Source organism: Cladophialophora immunda (assembly GCF_000835495.1).
Source record: "Cladophialophora immunda strain CBS 83496 unplaced genomic scaffold supercont1.1, whole genome shotgun sequence".
NCBI lineage: Eukaryota > Fungi > Ascomycota > Eurotiomycetes > Chaetothyriales > Herpotrichiellaceae > Cladophialophora > Cladophialophora immunda.
In genome coordinates this window covers 3,238,943-3,263,238 of record NW_015622541.1, presented here as the reverse complement: position 1 = coordinate 3,263,238, position 24,296 = coordinate 3,238,943, and the positions used below count along the sequence as shown (strand labels likewise).

At 51.0% G+C, this 24,296-nt stretch overlaps 5 protein-coding genes across 5 annotated transcripts; 3 read left to right on the top strand and 2 right to left on the bottom strand.

Moving 5' to 3' along the window:
* Positions 1-1,387: 1,387 nt before the first annotated feature.
* On the top strand, positions 1,388-2,038 carry PV07_00938 (uncharacterized protein; the record flags this gene model as incomplete). Its single annotated transcript, XM_016387430.1, has 1 exon — positions 1,388-2,038. One exon carries the CDS (start codon positions 1,388-1,390, stop codon positions 2,036-2,038), a length of 651 nt encoding a protein of 216 aa, XP_016254358.1.
* A 646-nt stretch (positions 2,039-2,684) lies between these two features.
* PV07_00937 (uncharacterized protein) lies at positions 2,685-3,869 on the bottom strand. Its single transcript, XM_016387429.1, has one exon. It carries the CDS (start codon positions 3,406-3,408, stop codon positions 2,752-2,754), a length of 657 nt encoding a protein of 218 aa, XP_016254357.1. The 5' UTR covers positions 3,409-3,869; the 3' UTR covers positions 2,685-2,751.
* A 347-nt stretch (positions 3,870-4,216) lies between these two features.
* PV07_00936 (uncharacterized protein) lies at positions 4,217-5,096 on the top strand. Its single transcript, XM_016387428.1, has one exon. It carries the CDS (start codon positions 4,388-4,390, stop codon positions 5,039-5,041), a length of 654 nt encoding a protein of 217 aa, XP_016254356.1. The 5' UTR covers positions 4,217-4,387; the 3' UTR covers positions 5,042-5,096.
* A 7,040-nt stretch (positions 5,097-12,136) lies between these two features.
* PV07_00935 (uncharacterized protein) lies at positions 12,137-14,860 on the top strand (the record flags this gene model as incomplete). Its single annotated transcript, XM_016387427.1, has 5 exons — positions 12,137-12,339; positions 12,382-13,183; positions 13,240-13,584; positions 13,635-13,753; positions 13,822-14,860. 5 exons carry the CDS (start codon positions 12,137-12,139, stop codon positions 14,858-14,860), a joined length of 2,508 nt encoding a protein of 835 aa, XP_016254355.1.
* A 5,001-nt stretch (positions 14,861-19,861) lies between these two features.
* Positions 19,862-22,367, bottom strand: PV07_00934 (uncharacterized protein; the record flags this gene model as incomplete). The annotated part of the gene is made up of 6 exons (XM_016387426.1): positions 21,622-22,367; positions 21,334-21,570; positions 21,135-21,275; positions 20,973-21,073; positions 20,217-20,914; positions 19,862-20,127 (listed from the first exon to the last, which is right to left on the bottom strand). Exons 1-6 carry the CDS (start codon positions 21,994-21,996, stop codon positions 19,862-19,864), a joined length of 1,818 nt encoding a protein of 605 aa, XP_016254354.1. The 5' UTR covers positions 21,997-22,367.
* Positions 22,368-24,296: the final 1,929 nt, after the last annotated feature.

The window sequence follows — 24,296 nt, the reverse complement described above, 5'->3', positions numbered from 1 at the left end:
CGTTGCCAGCTTTGCATATGTTTGCGACGAGATCTCGCTCCTTAAGAGTAGAAGTGCTGGTGGTAGGCTCCGTTGTAGGTCCAACCCATGGAGGTGGTGCGTCGTTCTGCGTGTGGACGGTGTCGTCCCATTCACTCGGGTCTACTCCGACCCACATACCATCATAGATCTGGTGCCACCTGTATTCCACTCCCTCAAACATGCCATATGCCCCATGGCCCATGGTACCATATTGTCTCCGCCGCAAGGAAGATCCGCCGCCCACAGCGTTCGCAGCAAGGCCTCCGTATCCCAGACTCTTGCCGAAAAATAGAAGTACAAATATTGGAGAAATAAGAGAGGAACGCAGCATGGTATTTAAGATGAGTAATGTCAGACGGTGAGAAATGAGATTTATATTGTATGCGATATTGATTCGGAGTTCACAGCAGGTGAATATAACGGCTGGAATCAAATGAACCTTCCTTATATACGTTCCAGTACCGCCTACCGTCCGGTCTGCACTAAAGCTGTGCAGGTCATTTGCGAGAGACCATCTGGCACTGCACACATAATGAGAGCCGCGCGACAACTCAGAACACTAATGCGGCAGAGACGAAGGGGCCTTTATGGACTTTGCGGCGCAGGACGAGGCCAGGCAAATGCGTCGGCCCAATAACCTGGAGGATTCCGCTTGCGATGAGAGAGATAGATACACATTCAGATGCGTATAACCTGGATGTCGCCCATACGAGTGACTGTTGCTAAGGGCGAATCTGCCTCGCGGCCTAGCCGTGGTGAGCGCTATTCAAGCGGAAGGCCAGCTCCTGGCTGTTTCGAGCTGAAGCAAAGAATCCATGGCGACATTAGGTCTAACCAAAACATAGAGAAGCCCCAGTTTGGTTAAATGAACAGAGGACATGATATCTAGCAAACAATAAGAAGAACAGCATCCACAACTGCTGAAGAGTTGCGAGCATTTGAATTCATGATTGTTGTTTGTTGTCTCCCAGAAGGAGAGAGTTGTATTTGAGAAGTCGTATACGGAGCATGACGTGATCCTGGACCTGCCTAGTAGCTGCTCGTGTACCCGGCCAGGAGACTGGCCGGAGCACAGCGCTTCAAACCGAAGTCGAGTCAATCAGGCGCCGTGCCTTGTGTTTTGGACAGCTTTGGGTAGACTGTGGCAGTTCCTAGCTCATGCCATCTAAATTAGAATAGGCTCTGCTTGGGAGGCGATGCTGTGCCAAGCCATACATATTAAGCGCTGTCACCTCTTAGTCGCGTTGAAAAGCCGGCCGGGCCCTGCCCAGCGACTAACAAGCGCCTTATAAAGAACAGCAACCTTGGAAGTCGAGGGCCATAACTTCTTCCCTTTGATGAAATAGCAACCTTCACGACCGCAAACATGCGGCCAGTCATCAAATACTTTCTTTGTATTATTGCGACGCCCCTCTTGAGCGAATTCCCTCTCCACATTCTCGAATTTGTCGACGAAAAAACGGCTCTTTTCGCTGCTGAAGATTGCCAGTCCGGACACAGGACGTTGGAGCACGAGGAAAGCGCCAGAAAGTCCCTCGATCCAGACTCAGTCCCTCACGACAGCAATGCCAAAAACAACCTCACTGATGTCGATACCACACCGCCGAGGGATACAGCGTTTGTTACAATGCTGGCGGTTGTTGGGATTGTTATCCTTTACATGCTGTGGCAGGTGATTTCCTTCACCTGTCAGATGCAGCTCAGCAAGCAAGAGTCTCTGTTATTCCAGTGCTTCTACTGGAGTTTGACTCTGCCCACCGCTGCCCGTCTCATGTACGGGCTCACCGCCTGCGCAACATACTACGTCTACGTTCATCGTCCCCGCTGGCTGCTGCGAGAGACACCGCTCCGAGAGCAAGCATTTCAGGCATACGCCATAGCGTTGGCCGTGACGATGAAGCTTTTGGCTGTTGTTGTTGTAGGATTCCTGGTTAAGATATTGGTGTATGACAACTTGATGAAGCTGGCGGTCACGATCTTCCGTGTCAAGGACCGATATAGTCATGTCTTTGAATAGGGTTCTCTGTCTGGCGCGACCTCAGAGACAGATGATGTGCCGAGACCTTAAAGCAGCAGTGGCAGCTGAAGATTTCGCGCCATCCCTTTGACGGCCGCAAATCGCAAACCAACACGCCTCGAGTCCGGCCAATCATCGCTCCATTCCACATGAATGATCCCGAGGTCTCCTCATTCTAAAGGCATCCCAGGGAATAGGTATTGTCCCGTTCGAAAATAGGAAGGGAACCGGTGACTCTTTGAAAGAATGGGTGCCTTCGACCGTATATCGCTGGCAATAGCACCTCGAACGCCTCAACTCCGCGCATGTCATTGCCGTGAGTCGACAGGCCACTGCTCCCCTCGTTCGCGGGCTCGAACGCGCTTCCACTCGATGTCAAGAGCACAAAGAAACGCCAATCTCACGGCAACGAACGCAAGGAGGGTCGATATACTACCTAGATTACTCGAGAACGAAAAACCTAATTACCATTTACGGGTTGATCCTAGAGGGTTAGCGAAGGCCGCTTTAACCTGAGCTTTAACTGAACCTTTGGCTGAGCATCACGGAGCGCTCCTTAAGCAACATGGCAACTTGTGCCGGCTTTCGCATTTTACCAGTCAAACACGTGCGGCCCGTAAAAGTCAGACACTCCTTCTCATCAAGGTTTGTGAATCAGGGTTTTGCTCCATTTCTACCTTCTATTGTTCAAGTGGAATGAGATACTCTAGGTCCTAATCAACAGGCAACCTGTACAATTCCTCCTCAATATCTGCCAACGAGGACTTCTCCCGCGCGCCGTTCGACAACCCATACAAATGCTGGAAGCTCATGATCATGGGGCGCCAGACGTCTGGATTGATGCGATTCTCATGCCCAGGCAAGCGCAATTTCTCTTCCACGTACGTCCTCTTCACCTTAACTTCGATCGCTAAGGTGAATCCCTTTACCTTTCCCGGGAGACTGCTCATCATTTCGTGGTACCCTGCCAGCTCGGCTTCCATCTGCACGGGACACTCCTTGATTCTGTCTGGACGCACAAGCTCAGACTTCATTGGTGTCAGACCGCTAGTCTTGAATTTATCCTTGTCGTAACGGTAGCCGAGCATGACTTTGACCTTAGGTATCTCCTTTGAGCCCGTTGTGCGTGCCAATGCATTGACCTGCGGGATCATGTCGTCTGACGGCAGATTAAGCACACATTCTTCCTCGCGGAGCAGATTGATTGTAGTTTGCGAACACGCCCCAAGTCCGAGCATACAGCGATTGCCGAGCCAGAATACTGATGACATGGGACCAATGTTCGAGGTCCCATCAGGATTTCGTGTGGTTATCAGCACAACGGGCGTGCCCCAGTAGAAGATGGCGGGTTGGATTGTTGAGTGAACCATGGTGTTTCACGCTGGCAGTGCGATTTGAGAGAAATGGATTGATTGAGGTGTTGATGGGCACATTTCATCCTCCTCCCAAGGATCTCGCGGCGTATTTGTACTTGCGTGCTCTTCTTCTTCTTCAACTCGGAGATGCTCTCTTCGGCACAGTCTTAATTACCATGACGAACACGTAGCGGTGTAGATGTGGATAAGGGAGCCTCTGACGCTGCCTGGAGCTGGACCAAAGCGTACCATATGCTACCGCCAATGATATGCATGTGAGATTGCCCTCCGTGGAAACCTTGACCGACAATATCTCAGAAGTTGACAATAATATCTAAAGCCGGCTCGAAAGTCGGCAAATATCGAATGGGGCAGTCTTTTGGTGGGCAGGGTGTTTTATTTCGTGCAGTACTGCGATTGGACACTTTGGGACTTTGGGAGCAACGTGGTTGTAGACATATTGAAAAAGACCCTCCATATACTACCGCCAACGATACGTATGTGAGACTGCCCTCCGCGGAGACCTTGACCGACAATATCTCAGAAGTTGATAATAACATCTAAAGCGGGATATGAAGCCGACCCTAAAGTGGGAAGATTACCGAATAGGGTAGTCGTTTGGTAAGCAGGGTGTTTATTTCGTGCAGTACTGCGATTGGACACTTTGGAAGCAACGCGGTTCTAGACATATTGAAAAGGACCTTGGCTTTGATAAACTGGAAATCGAATACGCAGTAAGTCCACCAGGGAGTCTGGGTCAAAAGAGCCGATAGGAAGAGAGATCTGGCATCTGCGCCCTGCACATGACATGTGAGTCCTGCATTTGCGATATGCTTACATGACGATGAACTGCCACAAGTGCCTTCGTCATGCGGTTCATGGCTCAATCATAAATACGCGAAATTCTCGAAGTTCATGCAAGATTGCAAACTCCTTACACAAACTTTTATTCGCCGTTGTCTCGTAACTCATAAGCTTTTCCTGGATCAGTACAATGGCTTCGGCACCTTCGTTAACACTTTGGTATTCGCCCCAAGCATGTTCTATTGCGCCGCATATTTTGCTCAATGAGGCTGAGCTCGACTTTCAACTTGTTCTGGCCGAAGTTGACATGGCTAAAGACGAGCGGTTCACGGACGAGTTCAAGGCTCTCAATCCGAAAAAGCGAGTGCCGGTTTTGAAAATGAACGACGAGATTATCACGGAGGTTCCGGCGATCGTAACTGCCATCTCATCTCTGGCCCCTGACCGGAAATTCCTTGGACAAACGACTTTGGACACTATCCGTGTATATGAGTGGCTCAATTACCTTGGAGGAGTGGTACATGGCCAAGCATATGGCGGACTCTATCGGCCGGAAAGACTCGTCGATGACCCGAAGCTACACTCTGCCATCCGAGACAAGGCGATAAAGAACCTCGAACAGAGCTTTGTATTGATAGAAAGCAAAATGCGTGCATCTGGGACGACTTATGCAGTGGGAAATTCATTTACCGCCGTCGATGCTTATCTATTTGTGTTGTACCGCTGGGCGGGAGCGTTTATTGCGAGCTTGGGAGTTGATTTCCCCCATTTATCAGCCTGGGCAAGCAAGCTGTTGGAAAGAAAAGCGATTCTCAGGGCTCTGGAGGTTCACACCGGCGTTTAAAGCACATCGCAATAGCACCATCGATATATTCGCAATCAATGGAGTTGGTATAGCTCATCTACAGTCGTTATTTTCTTTTGTAGCTGCCTCCTCTGTATACACAAAACTTGATCGCAGTTCCTACATTGTCCATCGGTCCACGCCCAAACGGGACCGTCCGTTCCCAAAAGGTATTGTCTATGATTAGGCTCTAACATAGGTTAGGTTAGGTTAGGTTAGGTTAAGGGTGATAGCAACCGAACCGCCCAGGTTATACAAGACTTGAAGTATGAGAGAAGCCTGCGAGTCTCATGCGAGGAGGCTGAGTTTCTATCTGGGCTAGCTAGCCTCTTGGCAGCTTTGCGGTGTGTGTCAGAGGTTCCTGACAATTAATCAATAGGTCTACAAGATGTGAACGCTTCCATTACCTACCGCCGTACGAGTTGGCGCCTATGGTTGTAAGCCTTACCCCAGTTCAGTAGATTCAGTACTTATTATAAATTAGCTACGAGGGAAAGATAACTATAAAAGGGTAATGAGCGTGACTATATACTATAGCCGCCTGGCCGGTAGACCTTCCATTGGGTATCCCGCCCTCTGGTCGTATGAGAGGTCCGTTTCTAATATTAAGGCTGACCGCAGATCGTGATGAGGTCTACTTCACAGAACCGGTCATCCTATCGTGCTCGCTCGGAGAGACTTTAGACTTCCTCACTTGTGGATTGATTAAGGTGCCATTCAATACGGCTTCGGAAAAATAGACCAGGGCCACGTTTCTAAAGGCGGAAGGCCGATAAGATTCGTCGGAGGTGTTTCATCACGAGCCCAGCCATGTGACGCGTGCATCTTGGAACAAGGAGTGAGGAGATCGGCGCTGATGCGTCGTCCGTCGAACTTCTGGAAGGAAGTGTCAATATGGTATTGAATCATGGTGATAGGCTCGAGCTAACACACTCCAAGCGGTGTCTAGAATGCGAACAGAAGTTTTAGGGCGCAGTCGTGGACAGCATTTGCAGGCTAGCTAGCTAAACCTACAAAACACTATCCAATTATGCTGAGGCTTGTGAGTCACGTGTAGTCTGCACTTCTTTGGCCGGCTCCAAGGCACGGTTCTCAAATCCATCTTCAACGCAGAGACCGATAGGTCACACCCGCCGACACAACGCCAGCGTGCACCGCTATAACAACAACACTGTGTTCCGCCTACCACATCTCTGATCGCGGGAGTCTTCTTCCACAGCTGGCGCGTCGCCCGCTAGTTTGAAATGAGAGAATTCTGGTTTCTGGACAGAGAAGTTTTCCACGCGCGTTGGCCTGGTTCAAACAGATCGTCAATCTGTTCCAGAGTCAACTTGGCAGTTTCCGGTACCAAGAAGAACACGAGCACAAGCCAGACAAACGTGACAGCGGCATAGAAGTACCCAACATTAGCCCCCATGTTTCCGTAATCTGGACTCAGCATGTATGGCGTCCAGAAGGTGGCTCCAAAGGCGAAGATATTGTATAGTGCCGTAGTGCTAGCTTGTCCGTAGGTCCGCAGACGCACGCTATGCACTTCTGCCGATGCCAGCCATACACAGGGTCCAATGAGAGCTCCAAACACAAATGCCCAGAGACACAAAAACACCACCACGACGGTTTTTGCAGTCGGATTAGTTGGTCCGAGGCCAGTACTGACCGATGAAAATATGACCATGAAGGAGGCCATAGCGCCATAGCCGATGAGCATTGAAAGTCGTCTGCCAAGATATTCAGTCGCGAAGGGTCCTGGAAAAGTGCCGGCAAAGATACATAATCCAAGAGTCACGTTAATGACATAGGGATTGCTGATTCCGACTCCGCTTAAAAACAATGCTGCATAGTATCCAACAAACTGAATACCTGTAATAGCTATACCAATTAGGATCAAGGCAGACGTAAGGGTCCTGCGAATATTTTCCGGGCCGTATATCTCAGTCCACGAAGATGTTGTAAGGCTCGATCGTTCAATGTTGATATGACGCTGAACGTCGATGATTTGTGCCGTTACAATGTCAGAATCCGGAGCTGATTGTAGGTATGCCGCAAAGGAGGCCCTCGCCGGCTCTTCTTTCCCCTTAATCATCAACCATCTTGGTGATTCATGGAACAAGAGCGTGCCGGTTGCGAGGATAAGACCAAGGGGAATTTGGCAAAGAATAGGTGTTCTCCACTGCCAGTTCGAATTCGGTGCGAGTTTAGACGTCCCGGCGGTGACAGCGGCCGCCGTGACATTCCCTAAAGACAAACCAGCGTTGTAGAGACCGAGGAGCAGGCCACGCTTATTAGCGGCCGTACATTCAGAACCGTACACGATGGCCACCGCTTGGAGCTGACCGATACCCACACCACCAATACATTTACACACCATGTAGTCCAGAAAACTCCCGGCAGTACCTGACATGCCAGCGGCAGAAATGATGCATAACGCACATGCTACCTGTATGGTATGTCTTCGGCCCAGCCATGTTCCCACCGGTCCGGCAGTTGCGGCTCCAACCGCATAGAAAAGTGTTTGTAGGCTGATCAGTGATTGCTGGAGGGCAGAGAGCGAACATAGCTCCATGGTTGCTCCAGTCGCTGGGTGAGGGACTGGTGCGCAGCGTCCAAAGGCCCTGTTGTATGATGGCATAATCAAGACTGCGCCCTGGTAGCCCAGGTCGAAGTTCACCATCCAGGCTGCGAAGGCGATCCAAATCGAGAATAGTAGCATTGCCTTGGTGCTTTTCTGATTGTTGAGAGCGTGAGCAGCCTCATCCGTGAGAGTGGGCCATGTCGTTTTGCTCGTTTTCGATTCCTGCTCCGGGACAGAACAAGCTTGCTCGACGTGCTTGGAGACGCCGGACTCCGTGACCTCAGGTTTTTCCATCTTGCTTGTGACACTGGATGGGTAAAAGGGTCGGAGTAATCCAGAGGCAACCCCCTATTTGAAGGCCTCGAGAAGAGATCAAGTCTACTGGCGACTTCGTCTGTCAGGGAGAAGGAGCCCAGAACCGGGGAAGGAGGGGAATGTCTCCATTTAGGATTTCCCACCGCCGCTCCGCCCACCGCTCCACGTCCCGCCCACCACCTTCGCTGGTTTTTCTCTGTGATGGAAGCCAGGTCGGGGCTGTCTCGGAGTTGCAGTCATGTGCACAGGACCTGGTTGTCCGCGAGGCTGCCTTTATTTACTTGTAAGATCAACTCTGCTGGACTATACTGCCCTTCGGTCTTCACCGACAATCTCGCAGAAGACGATCACGATCCCTTCAAAAGCTTGGGGCGGAAACCATGAAGGACGCAGCTGATACAAAGCACAATAAGCAACTCGATCAACACATCGACATTTTCGACGTCGTCATTGTAGGGGCGGGAATATCAGGCATCAACACTGCCTATCGCATTCAGTCCGAGCTTCCTGGCACCACTTACACCGTCTTCGAGGCGCGAGACGCAATTGGTGGAACATGGGACTTTTTCAAGTATCCCGGGCTACGTTCGGATTCAGATTTATTCACCTTTGAGTTTTCGTGGCGACCGTGGCTTGCGAATAAACCAATCGTCAGTGTGAAGTCGATCTTGCAATACATGAGGGCGTCGGCTACCGCCGAAGGTATCGAGCCTCATATTCAATTCGGCTGCTGCGTCAAGAGCGCGAACTGGTCAAGCAAATCTCAGATGTGGCAGTTGACGGTGAAATCTGAATCAGGAATTAAACGGGCTTCAGCCAGATTCCTAGTTCTCGGCACGGGGTATTATGATTACCAGCAAGCATTGACGACAGTGATTCCAGGGCTGGGTAACTTCAAGGGCCGTGTCGTCCACCCCCAATTCTGGCCAAAAGACTTTGACTATACAGGTAAGGGGAAAATAAACGCCCTTTTTTGTCCTGTGGAACTGCTTTCAATACAATGCCCTTCTAGGGTTAAAGGTGGTCTGTATTGGCAGCGGTGCGACAGCTATCACTCTCGTTCCGGCCATGGCGCAGACAGCTTCTAGCGTCACAATGCTGCAACGCAGTCCGTCCTATATCCTATCGTTACCCAACTCTGGCTCTGTCAATTGGCGGCAGACTTATCTACCCTCGCGGACACTCTTTCTACTCAAGCGAATGCAGTTCATGGTCTTACCCTTACTGTTTTACTACTTCAGCCTGCTCTTTCCCACGACGTCCAGGAAGGCAATTCAAAGAAGCGCCGCAAAACAGCTACCAGAGAACTACCCTGTCGATCCAGATTTCAGCCCTCGGTATAACCCTTTTGACCAGCGTGTCTGTTTTGCTCCGGACGGCGATTTTTATAAGGCCATTCGGGATGGCCGGACAAAAGTTGTGACCGATACTATCGAGGAAGTTGTTGCAGATGGCATTATTCTCAAAAATAAAGGCAAGATCGGCGCCGATATCATCGTTACTGCAACCGGTCTAAAACTACAATGGGCAGGTGGAATCGACTTGACAGTGGATGGACAAAAGTATTGTATTGGTGGCAAATACATATGGCACAACGCCATGCTGCAAGATTTACCTAATACGGTACTAATCATAGGCTATACCATGGCTTCATGGACACTTGGGGCTGACGTTACGGCCTTTCTGCTTTACCGCCTTGTAAAGGGCATGCGAAGACACAGGATCACCAGTCTCGTCCCTCGCATACCCCGCGACGACTCTGTAGTGGCCAGGCCATTGCTAGCGCTGCAGTCCACCTACGTTCTGTCAGCAACCAGCAATATGCCAACGGCTGGAAGCAAGGGGCCATGGCGGGGGAGGACCAACTATTTCATCGACACGCTGAGAGTCAAGTACGGGAATGTGTCGCAAGATTTAGAGATGCATCAGGGCGACTCGGGTGTGGCTAGTGTTCGTTTCTAGCCAACCATTCGAGGGTCTTGTGCGACCGAATAGAGGGTTTGTACAGTCCCGCTGGGCTTTCAAGATCGTTGTAACTGCTCAGGTGCGGAATTGTTGGGATCGGAGCGGAGCGAAGAGTAGAACAAAAGGAAAGAGGCCACCATGGTCTAGGAGTCGTATTGACTCAATTGCCTTAATGGCGTGTGTGCAGTGTTGGGCTATCTCTGAGGTATCTCAGAAGGAGAGGGGGGAGAGTTGCGTCAGGTGCAGTAGAAGTAGGTGGGCAGCCCATCCCAAGGTGGAATGCGTGCCGGAGGTCATATGACCCCAATAGGAATAGTGAGAGACAAAGCCCTGATTCGTCCATTTTGGCACGGGTGTAGTCAATCCTACAATAGGAACCATTCCGCCTCGACGCTATTAGGACTCATTTTCTAGGACTTTGAGAAGTTCACGCAAATGATCCAAGTGACTATGTGGATTACATTCTCTTTCCATCATCGAGCATCACCGCGTCGACAACCAAAACGTCGTACGTGTAACTTCAACAACTCTTAGCACCTCGCTCGTTATGCTCTCAGTATTCACTGCGAACGAATGTCATGCTGATCACACCGACAAAATGAGCTTGGAATTTGAGGATTCTCGAATCTATAGTCTACTGATCGGGCTGACTCCTTAGATCGCACCCAATATTTTCTTCCCTTGAGAGTCATATTCCATCACACAGAATTTCTATTTCCCTGCTTACTCTCCTGAATGGTCAAGCAGGTTGCACATTCCAAAGCGAAACCAAACACCCGCAGCAGAAAACCAGAACATTGTCGAGAGAATTCCGGAACATGTGGCGCATTGATTAACAGTCTGCTCTCAACCCAAGGGGAATTTGGAAATGCGCTCGAAAACTCGTGTATTTTGGTCGGGCTCACATGCCAGAGCCTGTCAATCTCTCCCAGTGTGTACAGAACTTGCACTCGAATGTTGGCGGCATACGAGCGCCAGTATGTCGGCCATTCGATGTTGATGTCGTACAGCTCTTCGCCGGATGTGGCATGCTGGCCCTTGTTGGTCCCGAAAATGGACTGATCAAACAGGCTTGCCATCTCCCCGGCCGCCAGACTTTCTTGGACCTCTCGGGGCAGAACAAGAGGTTCGGTGCTCCCCATGAGAGGCCCGTAGAAGTCCTTAAGCGGTCCAGCATTCGGAGTGGCGCCCATGGCTGACAGGGCAAGGCCGGCCATCTTGTAGCGCGGCGATGAGTCTCTGCCCCACAGCCCTGCTGCAACGGTGCATACAGCGCCACCCACGGACGAGCCGTAAAGTACGATTGACGACACAGGCAGAGTGGACGAGTAATGATTCCAAATTGCGGGGAGAGCGAGCTCGTTCAACCAGCGACCGTGGCGTTGGATATAGGTCTCTGTGCCGCCGCTGTCGCGGCTGTTGATCACCGCAGGGGTCTTCCCATAGCCCGGACGATTGAGCGCTACTGTTGGCACCCCGAGTCTTTCAGCCCATTGTCGCACACTGAGTTTTTCGTCGATGTCGAAGAAGTCACAGTCGTAGGAGCCGCCATGCACCAGTACCAACAGCGGCACCGACTCGGAGGACAGCTGGAAGACAGGATTTGATGCCAGATACTCTCGCCCATCTAACCAGGTCCCGTCAGCCAGTTTCAGAGATATCGCTGCCATTTCCAATCAAGATCGCCGTTCAAGGGTTAGGCAGGGCGAGAGGATGATAAGAATAAAATGGTGCGTGTGACAGTCGGGTGCTCCGTTGAGGTTCGAACTCAAGGTCTGCCTCCTTTGCACTGGCCTCGACAGAGAAGCCCCGCAGACATGCAGCACCGAGCCTTACCCGGCACGACGTATACCCGATCTATCTTGTCATTGTTACGAGCATAGTTTCATTGATGCCCTCAGATTGGTTGGCATGCGTACTTTAGCTGCCCCGCCGCGCAGCAGCCCACCACCAACGCCCTCTGTTCTCCACCAGGAGGGTGGTGGGCTGCTGGCCCCGTTGATCGCGACCTCGGACTGCGCTAGATGGAGATGGCCTTCAAAGTCATTTCCTGACGGGCTGTGCAGTGGCATTAAAACTATCCCGGGTAGGGTTGTTGCTAGTCAGGCCTCAGGCGTGCGTAGAATGGCATGAATTGTGGCTGACTCAGCAGACCTGAAATTGTGGAAGTCTTTGTCCAGAGGCAACATTCCTTCCGTTCCATGTATGCAACTCGATGCGCTGCAGCGAACACAGAGAGATCAATGTCAACTTTCCTTCCAGATCCCCCGGAAGTCGACTGTTCCGCGGACCCTCCGCTTGGGATACCGACGACCGCAAGGAAACGATATTGTCCATACTGCTCGAGGGAATTCCACAAGACCGACCATTACAATCGCCACGTTCGATCACACACAAACGAACGACCCTTCGGGTGCAACATATGTGGAAAATTCTACTCGCGTCGGTAAGTGCCTGACTGATGCTTAGACGTAATCTAATGAGTCAGCGACACGTTGTCGCGCCACGTCAAAACACACAGGCTCAGACAGCAGGATGAAAGGTCACCTTCGGCGACCAGCGCAAATGATATACATGAGAACAACCAAGTCTCCTCACCATCGCAACTGATCCACGAAACGTCCGCGCGCGGCCCTTTTTTCTCACAGAGAGCACCACAGGAAGTCGACTTCGAACCCGCCGGTGTCACTGTCGACTCAATTGGAAGTAATGGTCCAGAGGATGTCGCTTCAACATCTTCTGGAGCGGTTCAACGCAACAATGGCATCGAAGATTCACACTCTCCTCCCACAGGCCCCAGGCCTTGGGCTGACGGCCAAGTCTTCGACTACGGATCAGCTACCACGTCGGTTGATCTAGGCTTGTCCGATGGTATCCCCCTCCAAATTCAAGCTACGAACGTTCAAGATCCTGAAACAAGTCGTGCAGTCATCACCAATCCATTTTCTCCCTTCGATGCCTCCAATTGGCTGTTGGATGATACTTTTGTGGACATGTTCGACGTTGGCAACGACGGTTTAGCCTGGAATAGACTACGCAGTTCTGCTCGGCGAACGCATTCTAGGCCGCCGTCTTCTTCCATAGCGAGGAAGAGCAGCAAAGTGCGGACATGGAGGCTGGACCTGAGCCAGATATGGTACATTAAAACTCGGCGGCCCATCGATGACCCCGGTGTCGACAACGAGGGGCCTGCGAGGGAAGTGGCAAGAGACATTGACGAGGTATATCGTACCAACATGGTCGACGAACTTCGGTCACGGCTCCATTTCGAACCGTTGCCGTCGATTGATGTTTTGGCAAGTCACCTCTTTCTTACACCTATCATTTTTGTTGATGAATCTGGCAGAATCTCTGTATACATTTATTCTTCACCCGCTTCAACCTTGGAATACCTCTCATACACGTGCCGACCTTCAGAGCACGCTCAGACAATGTGATGTTGGTCCTCATGATCTGCGCTGCTGGAACTATGACACTACATTCCGACACGGCCACACGCATGGGAGCGATGCTCTTTGAAGGCGTTAACAAGGTGGGAAATGGCGGGGCTTGGGAGAGAGAACTCTTGGAAAAGCCACATCTGACGAGAAATGTCATCAAAACCTCGACGATAGGTCAAACGTTTGCACTATTGTCAGCTGATCCCGCCCATCGTACAATAGCAGCTGCCTACCATGGTGGGCTTATTTCTGTACCAGTCCCCAAACGCCATGTTGCCACAAGCTGGCTGACTCCTTCAAGATTGCGCGGCATGCGAGATTGTTCCAACAGACAACCCACTTTGACCTCCCTGATGGACTTTCGGCAGAACAGGTGGAAAACGCGTGGACAAGATGGGCCGCTCATGAAGAAATGAAACGGTAAGCACTGGTTGGAGATGCTCTTAGGTGTGATATACATATATGACCTGTTAACGCCACACTCACAGGGCAGCAATAATCTTGCACATTCACGATGCTGAGATTGCCGCTCTTTATGGGCAAGAACCGATATTTCGGCACAAGTCCCAACATTTGCCTACACTTGCTCCTCCGGATCTGTTTCAAGCACCAGATGCCGCAACATGGGCGTTGAGGTATAGGTCATACGGAGAATCAAGGCAACCTTATACTCAAGTGCATCAGCCCAATCGCCGTTTGCATCCAGAGGCACGTTTTCAGGATCAGGACCACTGGACATACAACGCATCGGAAAGCTCGATGTTGATATCTTGGGCCACACTCTCTGGCACAGGCGGCACAATCTGCGAATATCGGTCTTTGAAAGACCTGTCCTCACGCAGAGTCGCAGAGCTTGAGACTGACCTTGCAGAGTGGTTTACCTCTTCCAGAAATTGTTGTCAGGGACCACGATGTCGCAGCCTCGAGCGAAAAGAACTTCCTTTCTGCCTAATACCGCTGTGGCATCATACCTTTATGGCTCTTACCACCGACTTTGACCTTTTGGAGCTGGCCGTGGGCCGGGAAGGTACCAACATCGCACCTGTGACCTTAGAGTACGTCAAATCATGGATTTCCTCCCCAGCATCGAAGAGATGCCTTCTTCACGCTCTGTGCATGCAGCACTTGGTAGCTGCGGCAGTTGTCGATGCCGCAGCAGCCATGTATACACCGAGAATCCTGTTCTCCGCCGCACTTTGTTGGTGTTGCTACATACACTATCTACGATATTTTGAGGACTCTTCGGCTCTTTCGTCGGCCGTTTTAGACCAAGATATCTCTGAGCATCTGATGGCTTTACCGGAAGTTCGGCTGATTTGCGAGGCGCGCTACACGTCGAACCCGCAATCCGGTGTCTTGATTAAAGCAGTTTCGGACCTGAAGCATATACTTAGAGCGGGTCTAGCCGAGATGAAAGCTAGCACCCTTTGTGTTCTGGAATCGACCCTTCGCCGCCTTGCAACAAATGGCATCTCACAGAAGTTTGCCGACTTGGTGCAAGCCTTCATCGTAGGTGACACGCGGTGAAGTACTTGCAAAATTTGGAAGAGACGGTGATGCGTCGTGACAAACTTCAAAAACGAACCTGTTACTAATACGGCACCGAAGACACAAAATCACGCGCATTGAATGGAGCCTACATCAATGGTGGTCCAATGTTGTTGGTGGCACCACTTCGTGTCGCGACACTGCAGGTCTGCTTCGCTGGCACTGAAATTCGCGACGTGGGAAAATCGCGTTCCTGCAGAAAGATTTCCGTCGAGGCCAAAGATCATATGCTTGAAGAACGTGGACAAAGTTCATCCGGACCAAAGGCTGCCAGAGAGGGAAGGAGGGCCATTCATTGACGTTATCCACATGCCACATAGTAGAATGAGCTGATGATCGTTTCCCTTTTTGCAGTATGATCCGAAACGCAAAATCCTTTAAGTCTTCTAGTGCCTGCAGGAAAGTGCGGGAGCGGGTCCATCAAGATCTGTTGAAGCTATAGTAGAGATATCGAAGGGAGACAGTTGCTGATCTTGTTCGTGTAAATCCCTCACAAGGCTCAACTTGACACCATGGGTATATGTTTCAAAGTGTTATGCAGGCTTTGGCTTCCTGGCAGTTGCAAAATATTGGGATCTTTGTGATGGTCGGGGTCCGAGATCCTGAAAACAATCACCACAATGAAGCATAGACAATTTTCGCCGTCCACCACAGTCATGTCTTTCCGTTCCCCTCGAAGGCTAAGGGGGTTTTTTGGGCTTCAAGAACATGACGATTCCATCCTTCGTGGCCCATGCACTTCCCATAGACCTTACCGTGAAAAGATGTTCACAAAAAGGCGCACTCCGTTTCAAGGCCTGGTTTCTAGGTGCACTTATCGTATATCCAATTAACCCCGGCACATAAACTTGCAAGGGGCCATTCACATCTTACTACATCCCCTTCAGTGCTCGGAGCCACCCATACTAGGAGGGAGGTCCGAACTAACCCAGTGGACTCCCCTTTTTCTTCTTTCTTTCTTTCCTTCTATCTATTTTGATTCATTAGTCCCGGACCTGCACAGTCCCTGTAAGCCCACCAGCCTATTTCAATGAATCTTCGGAGACTAGTGCCAGACGAAAGTATGCCCCCGGGTAAGTTTGCAAAACTATGGAAGCCCAATCTAGCAAAATTGAAAGAAGACAGAACTTGCAATATGACCATCGAAGAGGAAAGAAGAGCGCTCGAAGCAGAAATTGGTCGCATTCGAAGCATTTATGGCGGAAGGACGGTCGATGACGAGCTGTTCATCAGACTTTTGGCAGCACAGAACGCACAGTTGGAGCCCCATCTCCTCGGCGCCACGTCGGCGGTTACAAACCAGACTTCAAGGGACCACGATTGATCAGGCAATGCATGAGCGGCTGAAGCGGTCGGTAGGCACTGTCGAAGGCCTTGTTCATCTGACGGTGTGATATGCCGCAGCAACAGTGAGAGAACAATTTCAATGCTGAGCATTGTGTCTTTGGGCGTACATGACACGCTACCAGATGCTGGAGGAAGGCCGTGGGATCCTGCCTAGCTTTTCGATCGACCTTGCAGGTATACCTCTGGAGGGCCGTCAAAGGATACGGAACCAGGCGACAGAATATCTGATATGGTTGGAAGATGAAGCCTCACTGCCTCGACCTGTGGAGGAGAGCAATTCTAGGTATGCTTCTTTCTCTACCCTGTTAAATTAGTCCTAACTTCGAACGGCAGCGACCACTCGTCGGAGGGAAATCGTCTTATGTGCGGTCTTCCTATTGTGTGCAAAAATTGTTCAAGCTATTCAGGGGATAGGCTATCTACTGGAAGTCCTTCGCTTTGTTGAATCGGGACAATCTATCAGGACATGGCAAACTTGTTGAGAACAGCAACCGGCTTTTGTACGTGACAATTGCGGCTTCCCTTTTTTTTTTTGGAAGGGAGGAATGACAAACATCTGTCAAATATTTTTCTCTGTCCATTTACTGAATCACATGTACTGTTGCTGAAATTGATTTGGACCGCGCCGGTCGCACTTTAAGTCCTTTTTGGCAGCCGAAGTCGTAGGGCCATTCACCTTTCAACTTGCCTCCAGAAATGAAACCTCAGTTGAGTTGCTCATTGGCGATATGAACGATTGTAGGTAGTTGTGTTCCATAGTAGAAGTCTAGTTGAATGTTACTCGTGTCTTTATCAAGACGTTCACGGACTGGGAAGGTCTGGAAGTTGATTCGGCACCTAGCACAAGCGTTATACCTACAGTACCACGAACTGACGAAAGACTCGCCAGCTAAGGAATGGGTGAAGTAGGTGGTGAGGATGGGAGGAGGGAATCGGTGGAGGGGGGGGCGGGGCGGTAAGCATCAGCCCATTCCCAAGTGGCTGTCATTAAGTTCGGCGAGTAGTAACCCGGAGAGAATGCGAAGTTTTCACCCTTGATTACCCCACACGGATCGACCGCATCTGCGATAAGACTATGTTGTTGGGGTAAGCCAATACCACGTCTCGGCCTATGCCAGATACAAATACTATGTTCTCTCGCAGTCAATGGTGTTGAAAATTCCGACTGGCAACACCACCATCTTCGCTTTCTCAACATAGATCAGCATGCCGATCGATAAATCGTGGCCCGGATACGCCAAGGGCAAAATTCCCAATTTAGGGATCGATTGGGCATGGCAGGATGCCCTACCGCCCGATGAGCCAGAGAGAGATCCTCCAGTGACTTATATACCCTTGGGGTACGAGAAGAAGACTCTCCCCCGAGGTTGGCAGAAGACGCCAGAGAACAAACCACTCGAACTCGACATCATCTTTGAAAAAGATGTCGAAATTATCCTGCGGGATGGCGTCAAAATCTATACCGATATCTATCGTCCAGCGGACACTGAAGCGAAGAAGATTCCTGTTATTGTGGCGTACTCACCCTACGGTAAGGGAGGTGCAGGAGCAAACCTGATGGATGTTGTTCCGTATCGAGTGGGAGTGCCAAAAAGCCGCCAGAGTGGTCTAGAGAAATTTGAAGGGTCAGCAAGCGAAACCCAGCTTCTGCAGCTCGTGTGATCCTGGCTGATAACACCCATAGTCCCGACCCCAATGAGTGGTGCCAACGTGGTTACGCGATCTTGGACCCTAATGCAAGAGGGTCATTCGATTCAGAGGGTGATTTGTATTTCTTCGGTCCTAAAGACGGTGTGTATCCTCACCTCGCCTTTTGTCAAGGAGCAGTTCAGACAAACCTCCGGAGGGCTTCTGCAAAGTGTCGAGTCTCGTGCTGGCTACTAACATGCCCTGGTCTAGGTGAGGATTGTTATGATATCATTGAATTTGCAGCAAAGCTGGATTGGTGCAACGGTGCAGTGGGAATGGCGGGAAATTCGTGGCTAGGGATCTCGCAGTACTGGGCTGCGATGACCCAGCCACCCCATCTGAAAGCAATTGCTCCCTGGGAAGGCTACAGTGACCTGTACCGTGACATGATGAGGCGCGGTGGGATTCCTTGGGCTCCCTTCCTGAAGTGGGTTCTCTTGGGCGTACCAGGTTCGTCGAAATCTATCCCTTGATAACTCTTAATGCGACACATTTGAAAGAAATGATGGGCTCACAAGACTAGGTCGAGGCAGGCAAGAGGATGTGCCAACGATGGCCTTTCAGCATGAATTTTTTGACAAGTACTGGGAGAACAAACGTGTTGATTTTTCCAAAATCAACATTCCATCCTACTTCCTCGGTTCGTACTCCTCGATGCTACATACAGTAGGGGCCGTGAGAGCGTGGCGAGATACGAATACCGACAAAAAGTGGCTCCGGTTCCACCCACATCAAGAATGGTACGAAGACTACCATCACTCGTCCGTCGAGGATCTAGACCGGTTTTTTGCAAGGTATCTGAAGGGCGAGGAAAACGGCTGGGAAGCAACTCCTAAAGTACGCGTTTCGATGTACCGCTATGGAGACAAGGTATGTTCCTCTAACTTGGCAGCGGATATATGCTGATGCTGAGATCTTCAGTACCCTGTTTACGATCAGATTGAGACCGACTATCCTATTCCCCGGACCAAGTACACCAAGCTATTTCTGACTCAAGATCGCAAGTTGGCAGACAAGCCTGATATGTCAGACGCGAACCAGACAGCCGTTCATTCCTACAACTCCACGACTCGTGATATGCTCACCTATGACTACACATTCACCGAAAAGACAGCTCTGGCTGGATTCTCGAAGCTCAGAATCTTCGTATCGTGCAAGGAGCATAACGACCTCGATATTTACGTGATGCTGCGTAAGCTTTCAGTCGATGGAGAGCTTATGGAGCAGTCCAACGTCCCACTACACGAACTACCACCGGAGGTAAAGAGCGTCAAGGATGTAAAGAACGTCAATCCAGTCAAATACCTGGGTCCCACCGGTATCCTCCGAGCTTCGCACCGCGAGATGGACCCAGAAAAATCCACCGATTACTGGCCTTTCCACCCCCATCTCCGAACGCAATACGTCGAGCCTCTCGGAACCGTGGTCGAGCTCAATATTGGCATCTGGCCGATGGGAGTGGTCTATGACAAGGGCGAGGGTTTAAGGCTTCAGATATCCGGCAAGACGATGGCACTTCCGGAGTGGGACAATCCACATGTTAAGCACCAGGAACCTGTTTTTAATAAGGGCATGCACAATATTCATCTGGGTAAGGAATTTGCCGCTGAGAGCTATCTGCTTGTGCCTAGGCTATAGGTTAGTTCGGAGGTAGCTTCCCTGGGGACTGGGCTTTGGGCGGACAAAATTGATCTATACGATCTACGTCACTAGATGTCTGAACGCGACATTGTGTCCTATAAGCCTCTTGTGCAAACTGTCCCGATCTGAGGGTTGAAGTCTAAGTGACCTGTGCCCTGGATGACGAAAAGGCTTCGAAATTACTCGGGCCACTCGTCTTATTGCTGGAGGCTGTTCAACAGCTCCAGAGTCTCAAGCTGGATCAGATTCCCTCTGACAGCAGAGAGAAAAGGAGAAGCTAAGAAGGATATGTCGGCCACCGTCTCAAATCGAGTATCGTAAGCCATCCGCATACAATCGCAGCGCCTTACCCAGTACCGGAACTATTCCCCACAGGACAGGCCCATCAAACATCAGAGCCCAAGCATAAATGACGCGAGCATAAATTGGACGATCAGCCAAATTGGCCGGCAACTTCACTTCGGCTAACGTTTCTAGAACTATGCTTTCGACTCGTCTTTCTTCGCTGGTCCAACGGCTATTGGTCGACGCTCGATGGAGTGTCTCGAGCCACTTGCTGAGAAATATACCTTGATAAAAATGTCAACACAACACCAAGTCAGAAATGGATGACTTGCGGGCATCTAAACAGAGAAACGAGGGAAGGAGGAATCCTTACAGCATTCGAATGAGTGAAGATGTAATTGCACACTCCACATCAAGGAACCCGTCCGTCCTATGAGGTTGATTCCAATCCTCACGAGTATATTAAACGAGCGAATGGCACACATTGCCGCTGTTGTCGAGGTCTTAGACCTCTGAACGTCGTCATATTTCGTGGCGATCGCTGTTGCAATGGTTCTGGGGTCTTGGGTCCGTGAAGCGGCTCTGATGGGCCCGGAGCTCACGCAGAGTCCAGTATACGCAACAGGTAACATTGCGACCGAATTGAAAAATTTGACCCCATCCGTCATGCGTAGAGACGCCAATGGCGTCTTGCTAGAGTCGCCTATGGCTTGCCACTTTTGCAGCGAATATGCAATTCGGGCCAGCCCCGCGGACTCTTCCTGGCCGATGCACGCCTGTCGAAGATGCCAGATGTTCTGCAGGATTGCGCTCAGCATGATATACTTTCCGAAGCTGTTGCAGGGCAAAGCCTGTGGTTCGGACGGGGAAACGAGGCAGCGGAACGCCTCTGCGAAAGACGGTGTCGGTGGGCTTCGTTTTCTGCTCTCATCCCAAGCGTGTGCTTCTCCTGCGAGCCACTCAACTTCTCCGCAGGGGAGGTCCATGTCAATCTCGGAATTGACCAGGCAAGGCGGGACATTATAAGCAATGGTCAAGGTGTTGAAGAAACAATAGACCACGAAATTCGTCCTAAGGGAGATGAAAGTCAGATACGGTGCTAGGACGGGAGAGGCTGAGCGATACTCGCCGTTTAGCAGTTTCAATTTTAACCCACTCTTTCCACGACTCTTGGAGATCCTGGCTTCCGTCAATCCAGCGATTTGTTGGATGAGGTGCCGAGCGAACAATCTGTAAGGTGTTCAATGAGTGAGATAGCCTACGCCAGGAATGCGTAAGAGATGGTTCTTACGTGACCGATGGTAGCCTGATATGTTATCGCTTCTTGGACAGTATCAAATCTCCCACTCCAACTTCCAAACGCCATGATGAGAAACAGAGATTGGATCACCCAGGGCGGTCGACTTGTTGTTGTGAAAGGCAAATCTTGGAGCTTTTCGTCATGTCAGAAGCGAGCATACGGGCTGGGCCGAGAGCGGGGGTCATCATACATAGTTGTTGATGGACAGTCGTGCAGCACGATAAAGCTGTAAGGCAACGTCTTGTTCATCGTGGTAATTTGCTCCGATGGCGGCAACTGCTAACAATAACGAAGGATGAGTCGTCTGAGGTTGCCAGGTGGGGATATGTATGCATGGTACATGGATGAGGAACGAGTCAAAAAAGGCCATTATATAGCGCTCCAAGGCTATCCTAGAAGGCATTGTCATATCCGTGTCGACGTTCGCCTGATCCGTTGAATGTAAGCAAGTACAAGTGAGGCAAGACGGGGGCCTTACCGATGCAAACACATGTTTGACTTCATGGATGAGCTCCATGCGTTTGGCTTCGGTGACGGTGAAGACGGCAGAGACATGTAACTGCTGCAGGCGAACATCGGAGAGTGGACTCGACTCACTAGGCCCAAATCCTGGCATTTCAGTTTCAGTGAAAGGAAGCATGTCCACTTGCGGCCCAGAATACGGGGCTGCGGGCTGGAAGTCGGCGTTAGGCCCTACATCGTGGTTGGGCATGGCCAATCCGAGGTCCAGACCGCCTAGCGTTGGAGAGCCGGACGGGCTCTCCCTGGAAAGGCTCGGTTGGATGGGGATAGAAGGAATCGAATCGAAATACATTTCATCCAAGGAGTCCTCAAGTCGTGGAGGCTTCGACATCCTATCCACGGAATCTCTTGGAGGAGCAGGTGTACTGATCTCGGCATTGCGATCCTGTCGTTGTTGGCCCCATTGCAGGACTGTCTGGGTGGTAGTCTCGCCGCCCACTGAAGTCAAGGCGGATGGTTTTGAGGATGGCTGTGTTACTGTATGGGGCTGCGACAGTGAAGTTCCTGCCGGGGATGGGTTTGGGCTCTCGACGTTGCCCTCAACTTCGGTTTGACGTGACAAAAGCGATGGGCCTGCAGTGACATCACGGTCGGAGGCTGGGATGAGTTCAGGGTGCTTGCGTGCGATGTGCCGCTTGATAAGATCTTTTCTCGTAAACGTTGCTTCGCAGTGAGGACAAAAGAAGGGTCGTTCTTTGCGGTCTGTAGAGTACCGTCAGGTATTGGCGTGAAAACTTTCCTACTCCGCGACTACCGAGGACTCACGGGATCTTTCATGGCGAATCAAGTGCTCAGCGCGAGAGAAGGTTTGTGGACAAATCGAACATCGGTGGCGTCGCTTCGGCCTCACAGCTCGAACGCTGGGTGAAGTTCCTCCGTGCTGATGTTCCTCAGCGGGGGATCCTGGACGCCCTTGACCGTCCCTTGACTCCAACGCAGGGTTTGACCAATTTCCTGCCACCGTTGGACCTGGAACGACCGTGGCATTGGCCGGAGGGGTTACTTGTGTGGCATGACTCGAGGCGGCTCGGCCACTGGACGATGGAGTTCGTGAGTCTTGACAGAGTGCGCGAGGGGCGCGAGGCCTGACCTCGATAGTCGGAAACGCTGCAGACTTCGGAATCCATCTCATTGCAGAGAGCATGGCGATTTGAAGCCTCCGGGCTAGGTGACAATATGCTGCTACGGCTGCAGGTGAACGGGCAACCAGGGAAGAGTGAGAGTTTTGCTCGACGCGGTGTTGGTGGAGTAAGAGAGGTCGTGGTGGTTTCCCGAGGAATTTTATCAGGCGGAGAAATCATGGCGAGCATTCCCCACCGTGGGGCTGGTGGCGGGGTGGCGGGGTCACGGAGTGTATTGCTCGCCTTTAGCATAGAGGTGATGCTGGGCGGAGAAGGGGAGCGCCCACCATCTTGGAGCTTGCCGCCTCTACCAAGGAGTGCGCCGATTGTCAGAAGATGTTGCCAAAGAGGATGAAGTCTTTCCCCGGGAGTATGGGATTCTGTCGAGCACTGGAACCTCAGCTCCGAACATTATTGGGTGGGTTGGCCGTTCAACAGTAAGTCTTGGTGAGCGAAATGCTCTCCCAAGGGTGATTTATCCCTTGCTGAGATCCGACGTCGAAAGAAACAACCCAGTGAGCTTTCTGACCAAAGGCATTTTCGTTCTCTGCTAGCAAGCTATGATGGCGATCAACATCTCGACTCAATATGTTCAAGGCTTGCAACCAACAGCTCTGGTAATCGTCGTCATATTTGCTCTCATCGTCAGTATCTCCACGCTGAGGGCGGTACAATGGCATCGGAGATACAAGTTCCCTCCCAGTCCGCCTGGCAGACTGCCTGTTGTGGGCCATTCCTGGGTTTTCCCCAAGCAATTTCATGGCGATAAAGCGAAAGAATGGGGTGAGTTCGGCCAACTGTCCATCTCCCTGCTGCACCCACCAGGGCGTATGGTATATTGACGAAAGTCTCCAACCCCAGCCGATCAATTAGGAACGGAAATGATGTACCTTCGCCTCGGAGGGGTCGACTGGGTATTTCTGAACTCGTCTCGTGTGGTGGAAGACTTGTTGGAAAAGCGATCGTCAATCTACTCGAGCCGTCCTGTTTTTGCCATGGTGGGAGAGGTCATATCGAGAATGAAGCGATTGGTACTGCAGCCTTATGGGCCAGAATGGCGAGAATTGCGCAAAGTCATGCATATACTCTTGACCGGACGGTCGGCAGACTCTTACCGGATCTTGGAAGATATGGAATCTCGTCAAGCGATGTACGAAATGCTCCAGAAGCCAGATGAGTGGTACCTACACACGATCCGGTTCGCAGCTTCCTGTGAGACTCTATTCCATTCCATATTTTGCCAATTGTCAGGAGCCCAATACACTGACACGAGTTGCCGCTAGTCACCATTGGCATGGTGTATGGCGTTCGACAAAATGGACGCTCTGATATCTTCCAGAAAGTTTCTGACGCTCAAGATGAGTTTTTGCGAAACAACGTTCCTGGCACGTGGCTCGTCGACGATTATCCTCAACTCCGTCGCCTGCCGAAGCCGCTACAGTGGTGGCGACTCTATGGGGAGCAGCTGTATCGGTTCACCCGCGATGCATTCAAAGGGTACTATGACATG